This window comes from Rhinatrema bivittatum, chromosome 11, assembly GCF_901001135.1.
Source record: "Rhinatrema bivittatum chromosome 11, aRhiBiv1.1, whole genome shotgun sequence".
Taxonomy (NCBI): domain Eukaryota; kingdom Metazoa; phylum Chordata; class Amphibia; order Gymnophiona; family Rhinatrematidae; genus Rhinatrema; species Rhinatrema bivittatum.
In genome coordinates this window covers 21,186,587-21,205,579 of record NC_042625.1, presented here as the reverse complement: position 1 = coordinate 21,205,579, position 18,993 = coordinate 21,186,587, and the positions used below count along the sequence as shown (strand labels likewise).

Below are 18,993 nucleotides of genomic sequence, written 5' to 3'. Positions count from 1 at the left end.
CTGGAGAGGGTGGTAGAACAGTAAACTATGGAGAAAGATCTTGAAATGGTTCAACATTTAAAGGTGCTGACAGGGCTCTTGGGGGCGGGAGGTAGAATGGTAAAGCGGTTGATGTGGATCTTGGAGGAGTGCGTTGTCAGCTTCAGACGATTTCATAGGTCCTTATTGGCAGTGGGAACCACCATACTTCTAAATGATTCTGTGGATTATAATAATTGTCTGGGGGTTGGGTCCTTGAGTTGGTGAGTGGATGCTTCCCCTTAACCCAAACCCGACCCCCCTTTCAAAACCCCTAAGCCTATTTGCTTAAATCGGCTCCAGTGCTCCTCCTCGGTGTCCGTTCTGTAACCTACCCTTTTACAAGCCTGTTCATGGATACGTCCCCATTTCGCCAGTCGAAACAGTTCATGCAGCTGCGCCCTAATTCACCCCACCAACTACCACTTCTCCCCAAGTCTACCCAACCCTCATTTTACCAAACCTTTCAGCAAGAAATTCTTACCGTGCAAGGCTGTGTACTGTAAACTAGATTCAGAGCCTTGATGGAAGTGCTGGGCCTTGATACCCTAGCAATGCCTGCTCTGTTAATCTCACAGTCTGCAATGTTCATATCACTGCTGCTCTTTTAGGAATGTTATGGGGAGGTAACATAACTGCTCAAAACCAAATAAATTGTAACTTAAAATATGTATTTATTATTTAGACATTCTATATACTGTCATTCCATGTAAAGATCACATCGGTTTACAAAAGTAACATTCAACAAATAATGACGTATTACAGAGATAGTTAGTATTCATGAACAGGCATTAACATCTCTCAATCGAACTATTCTAATACATTTGACTCGAGGTCTAAGACAATAACCCTCTCTGTGCAGGGCAATTACTGGCAGTGAAGGCCTCGCTGGCTTAAAAACCCCAGCGCTGGCTCTGGCAGGCAGGCTACACAGAGAATTTAGGAGGAGGGATTTTTGGGCAACAGCTTTGTGGTTTGAGAAGGGAGCGGGGAAAGGGATCCTTGATTGTGCTTATCTACCCAAGATGGTGGAGTGCTAAGGAGGAAGATGACAGAAACCGTCCTGGATAGGGAGTGATAGCTTTCAAGCAGTCACACTCTAGGGCTGGCAGCTGGGGTATGTCCTTAACAGTGTGGACAGAAATAACTCGGCAGACTGGATGGGCAAATTGATCTGTTTTTCTGTCATATTCTACCATGTTATGCAAATCGTTGACTTGACCTCAAGCCTTGGACTGCTCCTAGAGGACATTAACTGCCTGGTCCATGGGGGGGGGGAGGGATGAGGGGGTTATTATGTCATTGCTCAAGCACTAAACCAATCTGTTGCAGTCAATATTGCCTTCCTGCCCTCCGAGGAGAATTACAGCATTGCCTGGACAGTCCTGGTTTCACTCCATCCCGTCTATGGACTTGCTTTCCTTAAATGTTCTTAGGTGCACTGGGGGTAATGCCACGACTGACTCACACTGTTCACACAACTTGGATCCAGTTCATAACATGAATACTGCTCCATAATTACACATCAGATAACTGATGCTCTCCCAAATTAGTTCCCTTTTGCATTTTCACTGTAACAACCTTATTACTACCAGAAAGATAAAAAGTATTCCTGAAACTTAAATTCCACATTTTCAATTTTTTTTTCTTTTCTTATTTTATTGCAAAACTGCAGATCTTAGGACTTTTTACTTTGGTTACAAAATCTCCACCAGGGTCCATGAAATAAAATACTTTGTCATAACCATTCTACAGTAAAATTCTGTAAACCGGACAACTATCCACTTTCCTGAACTTTTTTTTTTTCTCTATAAATTGAAGCATTTTCACCTTTAAACTCCAGCTGACTTACTGTGTGCTGTTCTCTTCTTAGGCCCAATCTTCGCTCTCTTGACTTGAGGTTTAATAACTTCACCAATCTGTTTAGGATAGTCTCCCTGCTGTCCGGCCTCCAGCGACTCAGGACCCTGGCGATGCTGGGGAACCCTCTGGCCTTACTCCCCAGTTATCGTGGCTTCACCATCGATGCCCTGCCCCAGCTCTGCTCGCTGGATGATATCATGATATCACCTGATGAAAGGCACCAGTACAAGGAGCTGGCTAACGTGCACGGTAAGAAGTTCCTTTCTTTCTGTTTTGTCTAACAGGTGGGCACTTGCTCTCTCCGTCTGCTGTCAGATTTACCTCTCCACCTCCTCTGCTTCAGCCCCGGCTCCCTAGCACCACCCCAACGTCTGTAATCCATGCATTCCACCCATCACTCCCGACCTATGAAACGCCCTTCCCACCAGCCCCTAGCCCCTCACCTCCTGCCTTGCTTCTTGGCCCTGGAACTGCTCTCCCGTTCACATTTTTTCTTTTGGTTAGGAGGTGGGGAGAGGAAGCCCAGCAGTTCCCTCCTCCTCCTCCACTTTTGGGTTTCCACCTCAGTGGGAACCAGGACTAGGATCTGGCACCATGAGCCATCATTTACAACTCCTGGTGAAGCCTCCCCTCTTCTCCTCACTCAGTCCAGTCCTTAGCTGGGGACCGTGCTCCCAGACTCCTCCTAGAGCCCCATGATCACAGCACCTACATGCCAGCCAGCAGGTGTCGCCATTGTGCAGCAACTCAGACTCCCTCTTCCCAGAGGTTGTGAGCATTGCTTCTGCAGCATCCCCATCCCCCGTCGACCTGGGCAGTGGGAGACCAGAGCCGGGAGTTGAACCCAGGTCCTGCACATGGGCATGGCAGTGCACAGCAGTACCACTGAGCCCGAGGGCCAGCCCCCATTCACTTTTTCTTAATTGTGGAACTATGATCCTTGATTCTGGGCGGCTTTGGATAAAGAATCCTTAAGACATTCGCTAATAATACGAATGTCATTTCTACCCTAGTATTGTATATTACTGCAACAGGTGCGATGTTAAGTGAAATTTCCTGGGAAATGCATGTGTCTATGAGATGAAAAATAATTTTCTGTTGTGTGCCCAGCGCGGCGTTTCCTCCTGGTATTTAGTAGCCACAGGCATCTTTGAATTTCTCTGCCTGGAGTGTTCCTTGTGCTCCCCTGCATGGAGCTCTGAGGTCAGGCGTCTACAGCTTGGGGGTCCCTGCACTGTGTGGGGGGCTGCTCGGTGAAACACCCCCCCCCCCCAACATTATGGGTGAAGCTGAAGCAAAAAAACAACCAATCCAATGAGCTTGATCTGTGCAAATGCTCTTTTGGTCAATGTCTGTCTGTCTGTCCAGCTCAGTGATTTGCACGGGTGATGTTTTGAATGTTTCAGAGCTGGATATGAATACAGCCAGCCTCATGGTGACCATCGGGAGAATCCAAGGTCTCCCAAAACCCAGCAGCCCGCAGGATATGGAAAACGGAGCAGATTTCCCCATCATCACTTATAATTATTACCTCACTTACGAATTCGTCAGTGACACAGCAAGCAAAGAGCTGGATGGTGCCCAGGTTACCTTTTCTTTTCTTTTTTTAACTTATATTTTATTAACCATTGTTTATATATCACAATACAATAAACAACAACATGTATTGGAGAAATTACTTACCTGATAATTTCATTTTCCTTAGTGTAGACAAATGGACTCAGGACCAATGGTATAGTGTGCTCCTGATAGCAGTTGGAGACAGATTCAGATTTCAATCTGATGTCAGCACTACATATACCCGTGCACAAGGCTCTGATCCTCCGTTTTCTCCTCGAAAAGCAATTATGGATATATGTGTTTGGATAATTTTGATTAATTTGGTTAACTTGATTACTCGGATTGGTTGACGTGGTTTCTAGCTGGAGACCGCCAGGGCACTCAACCGAGAAGTGCCGACACCTGGTAATATGGATGTCTGAACTAGAGATAAGGGTTGGCTTACCCGTGCTTGTGTTGCACTCGGGGGGAGGTTCCCCCAAAGATTTTTGATTGCGAGGCAGCCATGGGCGGGGTGCTGAGTCCATCTGTCTACACTAAGGAAAATGAAATTATCAGGTAAGTAATTTCTCCATTTCCTAGCGTGTAGCAGATGGACTCAGGACCAATGGGATGTACAAAAGCTACTCCCTAACTGGGTGGGAGGCTGCCTGCGGCCCATTTAGTACTGCCCTTGCAATGCTGTGTCCTCCTTGGCCTGAACATCCAGGCGATAGAATCTTGGGAAGGTGTGAATGGAGGACCACGTTGCTGGCCAACAGATCTCGGCGGGTGACAGCATCTTGTTTTCCACCCAGGACACTGCCTGGGCCCTTGTGGAATGAGCCTTGACTTGTAGAGGTGGAGGCTTGTCTGCCTCTATGTAGGCCGCCTTGATTACTTCTTTGATCCAGCGGGCTATGGTTGCCCGTGAGGCAACTTCTCCTTGCTTCTTCCCGCTGTGAAGAATGAACAGATGGTCCGTCTTTCGTACGGATTCTGACCTGCCCAGGTATCGGACTAGGAGTCTGCTGACGTTAAGATGGTGTAGAAGGCGTGAGTCTTCCGAGTCCTTATGCTCGTCTGGAGATGGCAGCGAGATGGTTTGGTTTAGATGGAAGTGAGAAACCACCTTTGGCAGGAAGGAGGGTACCATGCACAGCTGTATGGATCCCGGCATGAATCTGAGGAACGGCTCCCGGCATGATAGTGCTTGAAGTTCGGAGATTCGACGGGCTGAGCAGATTGCCACGAGGAACGCCGTCTTCAAGGTCAGGAGTCGTAGGGACAGACCACAAGTTGGTCTGAACGAAGCTCCCGCTAGGAAGTCTAACACTAGATTGAGATTCCATAGGGTTATCAGCCACTTTAGAGGTGGCCGAATGTGTTCCTTGTGCTCCAGAGGGAGACGTCTGGGAGGGCTGCTAGGCTGGTGCCGTCCACCCTGAGTCTGAAGCTGGCCAGAGCGGCCAGTTGTACCTTGATGGAGTTGAGGGACAATCCTTTGTTCACGCCGTCCTGCAGAGATTCCAGGTTCATGGGGATTTTGACTGACCGTGGAAGGATGTCACGGTCCTCACACCAGGCTTCGAATATTCTCCATACTCGTATATATGTTAAGGAGGTGGAGAACTTGCGCGCTCGGAGCAGTGTGTCAATCACTGGTTCTGAGTATCCACTCTTTTTCAGGCGAGACCTCTCAATGGCCAGACCATAAGCGAGAATCTCGTTGGGTCTTCGTAGAGGATCGGTCCTTGCTGGAGTAGATCCCTGTGTGGAGGTAGGCATAGAGGTTTCCCACTAGAAGTCTTTGCATGTCCGCGTACCACTGTCTTCTTGGCCAGTCTGGGGCCACTAGACGTATCAGCCCTCTGTGGTGTTCTATCTTGCGGATGATTCTGCCCAGTAGTGGCCATGGAGGGAAGGCGTGTACAGTAGGTCCTCCTGTGGCCAGGTCTGGACAAAGGCGTTGATTCCCTGGGACAGCGGTTCCCGTCCTCGGCTGAAGAATTAGGGAACCCAGGTATTGGACCTGGTTGCCAGAAGATCCATGGCTGGTGTTCCCCAGTGGTTTACTATCTGCTGGAAGGCTCCTGCAGACGGTGTCCATTCCCCTGGATCCAGACTCTCTCTGCTGAGGTAGTCTGCAGTGAAGTTGTCTTTTCCCGTGATGTGGGCGGCTGATATCCCCTGTAGGTTTGATTCTGGCCATGTCATTAGGGGCTCTATTTCCAGGGACACCTGCTGGCTTCTGGTCCCCCCCTGGAGGTTGATGTAGGCCCACTGTTGTGGCATTGTCCGACATGACAGATGTCTGACTGATTTGCCCCAGAATCTGTGGCTGAACCATAGGCAGGCTAGTCTGACTGCTCGGGCTTCCAGTCGGTTTATGTTCCATGCCGACTCTTCTTTGTTCCATTGTTCTTGAGCCGTTAGCTCCTGGCAGTGGGCTCCCCATCCCCGCAGCTCGCATCCGAGGTGAGCAATGTCCATTCCGGTGGAGATAGGCTTGTTCCCTCGCTCAGATGGTCTTCTTGTAGCCACAATTGTAGTAGGTTCTGAACCTTCCCCGGTAGCCGGAGGGGGGCGGAGTAGTTCTGAGACATTGGGTTCCACCGTGACAGTAGGGAATGTTGTAGGGGCTGCATGTGGGCCCTTGCCCACGGGACAACTTCTTTGGTTGATGCCATGCGTCTGAAGGCTTGGAGATAGTCCCATGCCGAGGGGAGAATGGAGTTCAACAGTGCTCGTAGTTGTTCCATCAATCTCCTTCTCCTTGTAGGGGGAAGGGTGACTTTGTTCTATTTGGTGTTGAACCGGACTCCCAGGTACTCTAGGGATTGGGAGGGCTGCAGGTGGCTCTTGAGGGTGTTGACGACCCACCCAAGATTCTGCAGTAGTTCCATGACTCTGGTGGTTGCTTAATGGCTTTCCTCTGGCGATTTCGCTCTGATCTGCCAATCGTCCAGGTATGGGTGCACGAGGATCCCTTCTTTCCTCAGTGTCACCGCTACTACCACCATGATCTTGGTGAACGTTCAGGGAGCTGTAGCTAGCCTGAACAGTAGGGCCTGGAACTGGTAGTGATGGCCCAATATCGCAAGCATAGGAGACGCTGATGGAGGCGGTAGATCAGTATGTGGAGATAGGCTTCTGACAGATCCAGGGAGGTCAGGAATTCTCCCGGTTGTACCGCCTTTATGACCGAAACCAGGGTTTCCATGCGGAAGCGGGGTACCTTCAGTTAGCGATTGATGGTCTTCAGGTCCAGTATGGGCCGGAATGTTCCCTCTTTCTTGGGCACAATGAAGTAGATGGAATAGTGGCCAGAATTTTGTTGGTGCGTGGGCACCAGTGTTATTGCCTTTAGGGCGAGTAGTTTTGATAGAGTGTTTTCCACTGCTTTCCTCTTGTGGGTGTCGTGGCACGGAGAAATCACAAACTTGTCCGGTGGGATGCTGTGGAAGTCCAGGTAGTATCCCTCTCGGATGATGGATAGGACCCGATTGTCCGACGTTATTTCGACCCATCTTTGGTAGAATAAGGCAAGCCTGCCCCCTATAATCTCTTCCTGTAGATGGGTCTGCTGATTCTCATTGCGTGTTGCAGCTAGGGCCTGGTCCCGAGCCGGGTCCTCTTTTGTTGTGTCCGTTCTGAAAGGACTGCCCTTGCCAGCAGGGGGCTTGGTAAGTGTTTTTGTATGGTCTATAACACTGGGATCCTCTGCCCTTGGGTGCCCGGGGAGAGGGGCGTTGGTTCCTCTTGTTCCTATCCTTCGGTAGACGGGGTACTGGGCACTCACCCCATTTGTCGGCTAATTTGTCCAGTTCGCTTCCGAATAGGAGTATTCCTCTAAAGGGCATTCTCGTGAGCTTCGTCTTAGAGGTCGCATCGGCTGACCAGCTTCGGAGCCAGAGCTGTCTTCTGGCTGCCACTATAGACGAAAGGCTCCTGGCTGAGGTGCGTACCAGGTCTGAGGTCGCATCTGTGAGGAATGATATTGCCGGGTCTAATGCCTCGATTGGCATAGTTGCATCCCTGTCCATAGCCAGGCAGGCTATGGACAGGGATGCACAAGTACAAGCAGGAATAATAAAAGGGGAAGTAGCGAATTCCAGAAGGATTGAGATTATTGAGAATAATTTAAGATATAATAATATCATAATTTTGAATTTTCTTTCTGTAAAACTTATTTCACCAATAGAACAATTTAAAAGATTTTTAAGGGAAAATCTACAATTACCCTAGGAAAAAATTCCATCAATAGAAAAAATCTTTTATATAGTGTCAAAAAAGAAGGAAAATGCTGAGCGGCTAAATCAATCACAGCAATTAAATAATCTCACTGAGTTCTTAGAAGAATCGATGGAAGAACAAATAGAGTCAAGAGGAACTTTGTGTAAGATTCCAAAAAACGGAAGATAGAGATAACATAATTCAGCTTTTCCTTCGAAACCGAGAAAAACTTTACCTCTCACAAAAAGTATGGATGTACCCAGACGTAAGCAGAACTACCCAAATGAGGAGAAGAAATTTCCTACAGATGACCCCAGAAGTTAAAAGCTCAGATGGTTGTTTATTTTCCCTGTAAATGTGTTTTAAAATATTTGAGTGAGAGAGATGTGTTTTTAGAACCTTCAGAACTTAGAAAATTTTGGATGCTAGAATTCCAAAATAAATTTTCCAGATTGGTATTTGGTATAGAGAATTGCATTTAGACTCACCTATTGTAAAAGAAGTTTATATTTCTTTAAATTGCTCCATTTGATAATGTATATTTAGGATCTCCTGATTTCTTTATAAATGGTCTATGTGGTTAGGAATTTTTATATATTATTTCCTAACGGCAATTACCTTAATAGGGACCATATCATTGACCTGTATGATTACTGTCTATATAATTGTTAAAATTGCATAAAAAAAAGACTGCTTGAGGATGGATTCCTCCGTCTGTCATTGGCATCCTTGAGTGAAGCTCCTCCCTCCACTGGTATGGTAGTGCGCTTTGTGGTGGCGCAGACCAGGGCGTTGACCTTGGGAAACCTCAGGAGTTCCTTCGTCGCGGGGTCCAAGGGGTAGAGAGCTTCTAGGGCTTGACCTCCCTTAAAGGTGGCCTCTGGAGCGTCCCATTCCAGGTCGATCAGTTGTTGTATGGCCTGTAGCATAGGGAAATTGCGTGAGGTCTGGCTCGCCTTGGACTCTACTGTGTTGTATGTGTCCGGGATGGCCAATGCCTTCAGACTCGTGGCTATGAGATCTGATAATTCGTCTTATGGGAAAAAGCGCATCATGGTGCAATACGGTTCCGTTCCTGGAGGGATTTCCCCCTCTTCCAGGGGTTCTGATTCCTCCTCCGAATCTGTGTCCCCTAAGGGGAGGTATTTGTCCAGGGGAGGCTCATCTGGTGGAGGCCGGGAGGGACCTGGGAGGTTCTGGATCACTGGTGGGGGTTGTGGTTGTGCCGCTGGTGGCCCTGTCTGTGCGTGGATGTAGGATTGCAGCTCAGTGAAGAATCCCACCCAGGTGAAGTTGCCTGGGACCGCATTGGATCCGGCGCTCCCCGAGGGCCCCCACTGTGGAGGGCCCGAGTTGGGAATAGAGAGGTCCGGGGTAGTCTCACTGGTGGATCCGGAGTCCTCTACAGGCTGAGGGGGACCTTCCCTCGGTCATCTTGGGCTGCGCCGTTTCTCAGATGGCATGCCGGACAGAGGACTGGGCCTTTAGCTGTCTTGGACGGCGGTGTCATGATTTGTGCGTGTATCCTGTACAGGTGCGCGTCCTGAGAGGCCTGGTTATGTGTTCCGGGTGCGTCTACGTTGTGCGCGTAGGAACGGAAGATGCGCGCATGGCTGTGCGTGTGGGCCTAGTTGTGCGCTTGGCACCCCTGAGCGTGCCACTGTGTGCCCGGCTCCGATGTGCGCGTCGCTGTGCACATGGCGTAGATGCGCGCGCCGCTATGCACACAAGTACTTTGCCGGATTGGGGTCTAGCCCAGATGGGGCTGCTCAACCTGAATGTACAGACGCTGGAGGGACGATCTGTGCGGCTATCAGAGCCTCGGAGACCAGAGACTTAGAGAAAGTTTTCTACCTTACCTTGTCTCGGTGCTTCCTGGTCTTCTGCCGGGCAGTCTCCGGCTGCGGGAGGAGAGGTAATTACCTTCACCGCCGTGCTCGGTTCTGCACCCGCTGCCTCTCAGCGGGCTAAGTCCAAGCCGGGTCAGCTACTGGACCGAGGCTGCCTCTCAGCCGCTCCCTTTCGCCGGGACTGAGGCTTACTTCTGAGGGATCTTGGAAATCACCTCAGGAAATCTCTACTGGGGGAGGGACCCTTAGGTATCACCGCAGGAGAACGGGGCTCGTTTTGGAGGTAAGGTTTTCTTTTTCTTCTTTAAATTTGGAGTTTGGTTTTCTAACACTGTGCAAGCGTGTGTGAAGTCCCGAACTGCTATGGAGACGGAAAAAACTGAGGTATATGTAGTGCTGACTTCAGGTTGAAATCTGACTCCGTCTCCAACTGCTATCAGGAGCACACTATACCCATTGGTCCTGAGTCCATCTGCCACACACTAGGAAATAATGGTTTTAGATACAATTATAAGTAATAATACAGGGATATGTGTACAAAAGTCAATCTTTTAATCATCAACGATTATTTATTTATTATTTATTTAAAATTTTTATATACCGGCATTCATGTTGCAAACACATCATGCCGGTTTACATATAACAGGGGTGTACAGTAAACAATTCAATAACCTATTTGTGTAGAAGGAAGCAGTTACAAATAACAAGGTAATAGAACTGGGAGGAGAGAAGAAAAGAAAGAGAATAACATTAGGTATAGGTATTTACATTAGTAATAACATTTTTACATGTGGAAGTGGTAGAATCTGGCTGAATAGAATTAATCGGTGTCCGGGAAAGCTTTTTTAAACAGCCAGGTCTTAAGTCTCTTCCTGAAGGTTGGGAGGCTGGGCTCCTGTCTAAGGTCCGGTGGGATGGAGTTCCATAGAAGGGGGCCGGCTGTTGAAAAGGCCCGATCTCTCAAGGTAATGTGTTTGGTAGTTTTGGCTGGGGGCACTTGAAGAGATCCTCTGAGTGTGTCTCTTGTTGGTCTGGAGGAGTTATAAATTTGGAATGGGACTTGTAAGTCGAGTGGGGTGTGTTGATGGATGGTTTTGTATATTATGGAAAGAGATTTGTAGAGGATTCTAAAGTGAACAGGCAACCAGTGGAGATCTTTTAGGATTGGAGATATATGGTCCCTCCTCCTGGAGTTTGTCAGTAATCTTGCCGCAGCGTTTTGTAACATCTGGAGGGGTCTAGTATAGGAGGAAGGTAGGCCCAGAAGGATAGAGTTACAGTAATCGATCTTAGAAAAAATGATAGCTTGTAGAATGGTTCTGAAGTCCTGAGTGTGGAAGAGTGGTCTAATTCTTTTCAGAACTTGGAGTTTGTGGAAACAGTCCTTGGTGGTTCTGTTGATGTAAGCTTTAAGGTTCATCCGGTTATCAATTAATACTCCTAGATCTCTCACCTGTGTAGTAGTTGGGATAGTTGGAGGATTAGAGATGGCATTATTATCTGGGGAGATGAGAAGCAGTTCTGTTTTAGAGGAGTTTAAAACTAGGTTTAGGTTAGCCAGGAGATGTTTAATTTCGAAGAGACAGTTTTCCCAGTGAACCAATGTTTTTGTGTAAGATTCTTTAATGGGTATCACGATCTGGATGTCGTCGGCATAGAGGAAATGTTTGAGGTTAAGGTTGGAGAGGAGTTGGCAGATAGGTAAAAGATAAATGTTAAAGAGTGTAGGTGACAGTGAGGAGCCCTGGGGGACACCTATGGATGCGTCCATTCGTGAAGATTCTTTGTTCTGTATCTTAACCTTGAAGCCTCTGTTGGAGAGAAAAGATTTAAACCATGAGAGAGCTGTGCCTGAGATACCTATAGAAGCCAGAATGGAAGTGAGAATGGAATGATTGACCGTATCAAAGGCGGCTGATAGGTCCAGTAGAATTAAGAGGAAGGATTGGCCTTTGTCAAGGCCCATTAATATGAAGTCAGACATGGAGATGAGGAGGGATTCTGTGTTCAGTGACTTGCGAAATCCGTATTGTGATTGGAATAGGATTTTGTTTTCTTCTATGTATTCGGAGAGTTGAGTATTGACAACTTTTTCTAGAATCTTGGCTATGAATGGGAGATTGGCGATAGGACGGAAGTTGTTGGGGTCTTTAGGATCCAAGTTGGGTTTCTTGAGTAGAGGTTTGATGGAGGCCAATTTGAGGTCGTCAGGATATAGTCCTTGGGAGAGTGAGCAGTTTATGATGTCCGACAAGGTTTTAGCGATGGAGTCAGGGATGGCCAGGAGCAGTTTGGTGGGGATAGTATCCAAAGGATGGGAGGAAGGTTTCATTCTTCTTATAAGAGTTTGTATCTCTAAGATAGAGATGGGTTCAAGTGTTTCCAGACCATTGTTGTTGAGGGATGATTGTTGAAGAGACTGGTAAAGAGCAGGGTCGGTGGGATTAGAAGGCAGATGAGTTAGAAGGCTGTTGACTTTGTTGTGAAAATGAAGAGCAAGTTCTTCAGCTTTGGGTTGTGCTAGGTCGTTGGGAATCTCCTGTGGGATGATTTGGGTGAGATTGGAGACATAGGCGAAGAGGGCTTTTGCGTCGAAGATTAAGTGGTGAATCTTGGATGCATAGTAGTCCCTTTTGGATTTAGAGGTAGTTGACTTGTATTGATGGAGGGTGGCTTTGTAGATGGATCGTGTATTGGTGCTTGGGGATTTGCGCCAGTCGCTCTCTTTCTGTCTTAGATTTTGTTTTAGCTTTCTTAGTTCTTCCGTGAACCATGGTTGTCTTTTGGAGGCGTTTGGGAGTGATTTTTTGGTTGCTAGCGGACATAGCTTGTCGGCTATGGAATCTGTGATGGCTTTCCAAGAGCGGAGAGCTGTGTTCGGGTTTGAGAGATCAATGGATGGAAGTTGAGAGGCTAGGTGGGAGCTGAGGTCTTCTGTAGAGCAGGATCTTCTGTATGGGAAAGATGGTGAGGGCCCTTTGGAGGTGGAGGGTTTGTTCAATGAGAATGCGGTTGAGATAAGTGAGTGATCAGACCAAGGGACCTTCTTGCTTTTGAGGCGTGAAGAATGTTTGATGCCTGGGTTAATAAAGATAAGATCCAGCGTGTGGCCTGCTTTGTGTGTGGGTTTGGTAACTAGTTGTTTGAAACCCAGGGCTGAGAGGGCAGAGAGAAAGGATTCACAGCTGGATGATGGGGTAGGATTGTCCACATGCAGATTAAAATCTCCTAGGATAATTGCTGGAGCGTCCAGTTTGATGAGGGTTGTGATTTCCTCTACTAAGGGGGAGGGGTCTGTCTCAAGGAGGCCCGGAGGGGCGTAGACGAGTAGGATTTGTAGTTGTTCCGAGGTGAAGAGACCCATTTCTAGTTTAGAGTCTGAGTTGTATGGGTGCTGGATGAACCCGAGGTCTTTTTTTGATGCAAATAGGAGTCCTCCTCCTCTTTTTTTCAGTCGGGGGATGGAGAAGATGTCGTAGTTTGATGTGGGAAGTTGGTTTATAATTGCTGTGTCCGTGGGTTTGAGCCATGTTTCTGTTATAGCACATATATCTGGTTTGGTATCACGGAGATAGTCGTTGAGGATTAGAGATTTCTTGGACAGAGATTGTGCATTGAATAGTGAAAGTGAGAATACAGTGAGGCCTAAGAGTTGGGTGATGGGTGTTATCAAAATTGGGGTGAATGATTTAAGGTTTCGGTGTAGCGCCTGTCGTTTGTGTTGTAGTATGAATGATCTGTTCGGTTTTCCTATTGCTGACAGGCTGTGTTGTAAAATAGGTATTGGGAAGGTGGGGAACATTTTAGCGTGTAGTGCTTGTGTTGTAGTGGTGCTGCGTTAGTGCTGTTGATGGACCGAGGGGCGAAGGCAGTCTTTGTGAGTCTTTTGTTTTAATGTAGAGTGCTGAGAGGTAGTTGTTTTGCTGTTGCTTGAGTGTTGTTTGCTCAGGATGGTTGCTTGTTCAGGATGGTTGCTTGCTGAATGCTTGCAGGATGGTTGCTTGCTGAATGCTTGCAGGATGGTTGCTTGCTGAATGCTTGCAGGATGGTTGCTTGCTGAATGCTTGCAGTATGGTTGTTAGCTGAATGCTTGCAGGATGGTTGCTTGCTGAATGCTTGCAGGATGTTTGTTTGTTTGCTGAGCACTTGTTGAATGCTTGCAGGATGGATGCTTGTTGAGAGCTTGCTGAGATGACACTGGCTGGGTGCAGTATGGTGCTTGTTGGGAGAGAGCTGGAAGAACGTGAAGCAGGATGGATGCTGGCTTACTTATGAGGGTTCACATTGGTTTCAATATAACCAATTAGGTTACTTGCTGTTAGGAGGATAATGGATGAACCAGCTATTATCATAGTCATGTGAGAAGTTGGTGGAAACCATCAAACATTTAGAGGAAGGATCCCTCACTATGGGAAGGGACTTTTTGTTTAGCCTGGTGTTGCTTGGGCTGGTCGTCCGGGGGTTTCACTGTTCATTCCGAGGAAGCCGTGCGGTGGTACTGCTTAGAGATGTCCGAGGGTGCAGGGAGCCACATCTATGTCCTTCTGGGCTGTCTGCAGGGGCTGCTCGAAGGGGCGCTCAAAGGGGCAGGCCCCTTTGTCGCGCTCCTTCAGCGCGTGACGCTAGGCGCGTGACGCTTGACCAGGTTAGATTTGTATAGATGACTCTTTTTTGTGTCGCTCAAAAGTGATGTCATCAATATGGGTCTTAGCATCCAGCACAGAGATTTAAAAGCGGAGTCGTTAGAAGCAGGGCAGTCTTCCAGCTGGGGGAGGGGTCAACAGCCACGAGGTGGAGGAGGAGGAGGGGGTCCAATGGAGGGCTGGGTGCAGGAAACAGCTCAATCCAAGCCCTGGATCCTGGCTTGCAGAGCAGAGAAGAAAAGAAAGGCAAGTACCTGTACGGAGATTTAAAAGCACAGTCGTTAGAAGCAGGGCAGTCTTCCAGCTGGGGGAGGGGTCAACAGCCACGAGGTGGAGGAGGAGGAGGGGGTCCAATGGAGGGCTGGGTGCAGGAAACAGCTCAATCCAAGCCCTGGATCCTGGCTTGCAGAGCAGAGAAGAAAAGAAAGGCAAGTACCTGTACGGAGATTTAAAAGCACATTCGTTAGAAGCAGGGCAGTCTTCCAGCTGGGGGAGGGGTCAACAGCCACGAGGTGGAGGAGGAGGAGGGGGTCCAATGGAGGGCTGGGTGCAGGAAACAGCTCAATCCAAGCCCTGGATCCTGGCTTGCAGAGCAGAGAAGAAAAGAAAGGCAAGTACCTGTACGGAGATTTAAAAGCACATTCGTTAGAAGCAGGGCAGTCTTCCAGCTGGGGGAGGGGTCAACAGCCACGAGGTGGAGGAGGAGGAGGGGGTCCAATGGAGGGCTGGGTGCAGGAAACAGCTCAATCCAAGCCCTGGATCCTGGCTTGCAGAGCAGAGAAGAAAAGAAAGGCAAGTACCTGTACGGAGATTTAAAAGCACATTCGTTAGAAGCAGGGCAGTCTTCCAGCTGGGGGAGGGGTCAACAGCCACGAGGTGGAGGAGGAGGAGGGGGTCCAATGGAGGGCTGGGTGCAGGAAACAGCTCAATCCAAGCCCTGGATCCTGGCTTGCAGAGCAGAGAAGAAAAGAAAGGCAAGTACCTGTACGGAGATTTAAAAGCACATTCGTTAGAAGCAGGGCAGTCTTCCAGCTGGGGGAGGGGTCAACAGCCACGAGGTGGAGGAGGAGGAGGGGGTCCAATGGAGGGCTGGGTGCAGGAAACAGCTCAATCCAAGCCCTGGATCCTGGCCTGCAGAGCAGAGAAGAAAAGAAAGGCAAGTACCTGTACGGAGATTTAAAAGCACATTCGTTAGAAGCAGGGCAGTCTTCCAGCTGGGGGAGGGGTCAACAGCCACGAGGTGGAGGAGGAGGAGGGGGTCCAATGGAGGGCTGGGTGCAGGAAACAGCTCAATCCAAGCCCTGGATCCTGGCTTGCAGAGCAGAGAAGAAAAGAAAGGCAAGTACCTGTACGGAGATTTAAAAGCACATTCGTTAGAAGCAGGGCAGTCTTCCAGCTGGGGGAGGGGTCAACAGCCACGAGGTGGAGGAGGAGGAGGGGGTCCAATGGAGGGCTGGGTGCAGGAAACAGCTCAATCCAAGCCCTGGATCCTGGCTTGCAGAGCAGAGAAGAAAAGAAAGGCAAGTACCTGTACGGAGATTTAAAAGCACATTCGTTAGAAGCAGGGCAGTCTTCCAGCTGGGGGAGGGGTCAACAGCCACGAGGTGGAGGAGGAGGAGGGGGTCCAATGGAGGGCTGGGTGCAGGAAACAGCTCAATCCAAGCCCTGGATCCTGGCTTGCAGAGCAGAGAAGAAAAGAAAGGCAAGTACCTGTACGGAGATTTAAAAGCACATTCGTTAGAAGCAGGGCAGTCTTCCAGCTGGGGGAGGGGTCAACAGCCACGAGGTGGAGGAGGAGGAGGGGGTCCAATGGAGGGCTGGGTGCAGGAAACAGCTCAATCCAAGCCCTGGATCCTGGCTTGCAGAGCAGAGAAGAAAAGAAAGGCAAGTACCTGTACGGAGATTTAAAAGCACATTCGTTAGAAGCAGGGCAGTCTTCCAGCTGGGGGAGGGGTCAACAGCCACGAGGTGGAGGAGGAGGAGGGGGTCCAATGGAGGGCTGGGTGCAGGAAACAGCTCAATCCAAGCCCTGGATCCTGGCTTGCAGAGCAGAGAAGAAAAGAAAGGCAAGTACCTGTACGGAGATTTAAAAGCACATTCGTTAGAAGCAGGGCAGTCTTCCAGCTGGGGGAGGGGTCAACAGCCACGAGGTGGAGGAGGAGGAGGGGGTCCAATGGAGGGCTGGGTGCAGGAAACAGCTCAATCCAAGCCCTGGATCCTGGCTTGCAGAGCAGAGAAGAAAAGAAAGGCAAGTACCTGTACGGAGATTTAAAAGCACATTCGTTAGAAGCAGGGCAGTCTTCCAGCTGGGGGAGGGGTCAACAGCCACGAGGTGGAGGAGGAGGAGGGGGTCCAATGGAGGGCTGGGTGCAGGAAACAGCTCAATCCAAGCCCTGGATCCTGGCTTGCAGAGCAGAGAAGAAAAGAAAGGCAAGTACCTGTACGGAGATTTAAAAGCACATTCGTTAGAAGCAGGGCAGTCTTCCAGCTGGGGGAGGGGTCAACAGCCACGAGGTGGAGGAGGAGGAGGGGGTCCAATGGAGGGCTGGGTGCAGGAAACAGCTCAATCCAAGCCCTGGATCCTGGCTTGCAGAGCAGAGAAGAAAAGAAAGGCAAGTACCTGTACGGAGATTTAAAAGCACATTCGTTAGAAGCAGGGCAGTCTTCCAGCTGGGGGAGGGGTCAACAGCCACGAGGTGGAGGAGGAGGAGGGGGTCCAATGGAGGGCTGGGTGCAGGAAACAGCTCAATCCAAGCCCTGGATCCTGGCTTGCAGAGCAGAGAAGAAAAGAAAGGCAAGTACCTGTACGGAGATTTAAAAGCACATTCGTTAGAAGCAGGGCAGTCTTCCAGCTGGGGGAGGGGTCAACAGCCACGAGGTGGAGGAGGAGGAGGGGGTCCAATGGAGGGCTGGGTGCAGGAAACAGCTCAATCCAAGCCCTGGATCCTGGCTTGCAGAGCAGAGAAGAAAAGAAAGGCAAGTACCTGTACGGAGATTTAAAAGCACATTCGTTAGAAGCAGGGCAGTCTTCCAGCTGGGGGAGGGGTCAACAGCCACGAGGTGGAGGAGGAGGAGGGGGTCCAATGGAGGGCTGGGTGCAGGAAACAGCTCAATCCAAGCCCTGGATCCTGGCTTGCAGAGAAGAAAAGAAAGGCAAGTACCTGTACGGAGATTTAAAAGCACATTCGTTAGAAGCAGGGCAGTCTTCCAGCTGGGGGAGGGGTCAACAGCCACGAGGTGGAGGAGGAGGAGGGGGTCCAATGGAGGGCTGGGTGCAGGAAACAGCTCAATCCAAGCCCTGGATCCTGGCTTGCAGAGCAGAGAAGAAAAGAAAGATTAGGCTCATCCAATGTCTCGTTCTCGATTTCGTTCACTGCCATTTCTTGTTCTTGTCCATCCACACTGTGGATCTTCATCTGTTACCTATTGGCTATTCCGGAGGTTCGTGGAATACAGTGCTAAGTCACCACAGAGCTTCTAAGTTTAGATGGTACTAGTGAACTGTCTCCAGAGCTGGTATGGCTGCCATATGGCCAAAAACCTGGGCTGATTGCGGTGTGTACGTGCGGTGTGTAGGCGCTAATTTCTGCCGGCGACGGGGAAGTGCACAGAAAAGTAGTAAAAATGCTTTTCTGTGCACCCTCCGACTTAATATCATGGCGATATTAAGTCAGAGGTCGCAAAAGTTAAAAATTTAAAAAAAAAATAAATTTAAATGGGCCGGCGGCTCGCTGGTTGAAAACCGGACTCTCAATTTTGCCGGTGTCCGGTTTCCGAACCCGTGGCTGTCAGCGGGTTTGAGAACCGACGCCGGCAAAACTGAGCGTCGGCTGTCCAACTCGCTGACAGCCGCCGCTCCTGTCCAAAAAGAGGCACTAAGGACGCTCTAGTGTCCCTAGCGCCTCTTTTTACCGCAGGCCCTAATTTAAATAAATTAATTTACTGAATCGCGCACACACAGGAGAGTGGCCTGTGTGCGCGCCGGGAGAGCGGGCGCTCACCTGCTCTCCTGCGGTTTTTACTGTATCGGCCCGTTTGTTAGCACGTTTCGTCATCTATCCTGGCTGCCTTGCAGAAATCTTAGTTCAGACGCAAGTGCGACTCTGCCATAAAGAACTTTTATTTGTACGTAGTGAGAGCTGCTCTGCACTGCTCATCCACCCGGTTTCCAACTTGAGTAAGTAATGAAGGAAAGTGTTTTGTTTTGTTTTTTGCAGGCGGTTGAGATTCCCTCTGTAACTGAGATCAAGGTTGAAACCCGAGCAGCTCTTGTGCAGTACCCGCCAAGGTCACCAGAGGGTGGCAGAGAAGAAGAAATGTATTCTGGCATCCCAGACCCTCTGCTGAAAGAAGCCCAGTTTAACTCTGGTACCAAGGAAGCTGTAGACTTGCATAGCTTGATGGTCTGGTTTCTCTTGCATAGATTTCTTTGTTTTCTGAAATGCTCCTTGCTCATGAAAGTGAGGGACCTTGCCAAGTGCAACTCAAGTAGCTTGCTGGACACAGGTGAGTCAGTCTTGGTTTTTCTTAGATTTTCATGTTGAAAAAGTCCCAGAGGACCTTGAAACACCAGGACTGACTAACCTGGAATTTGGTGAACCCCTCTGGTGCTCAAATTGTGCCAAAGCACCTCCCTCCATTCCAGCCTTAGCCCTCCTCTCAGCCTTGGCTTCTCTGGCAGGAGGTCACATAGGGCAGTGGTTCTCAACCAGCTCCTCGGGACCAAACAGCCAGGCTGGTTTTCTGGCTCTCCACAATGCGTATGCAGGAGAGAGCGAGAGAGAAAAGTCTTTAGAGCTGGCACTCTCCTCGTTTAGCTCTGTTTGCTGTTATTGCTACTTGGG

At 49.2% G+C, this 18,993-nt stretch overlaps 1 protein-coding gene across 4 annotated transcripts in view; it reads left to right on the top strand.

Moving 5' to 3' along the window:
* Nucleotides 1-18,993, top strand: part of LRRC43 (leucine rich repeat containing 43) — a 46,963-nt gene that overhangs the window by 6,389 nt on the left and 21,581 nt on the right. For 2 of the 4 annotated variants that reach the window (XM_029571651.1, XM_029571648.1), the window contains 3 exons: nt 1,892-2,130; nt 3,288-3,466; nt 18,367-18,655. In XM_029571651.1, the coding sequence (XP_029427511.1) occupies nt 1,892-2,130; nt 3,288-3,466; nt 18,367-18,655 (707 nt within the window). The remainder of the gene's footprint in view (nt 1-1,891; nt 2,131-3,287; nt 3,467-18,366; nt 18,656-18,993) is intronic. The other 2 variants (XM_029571649.1, XM_029571650.1) reach the window with 2 other exon arrangements.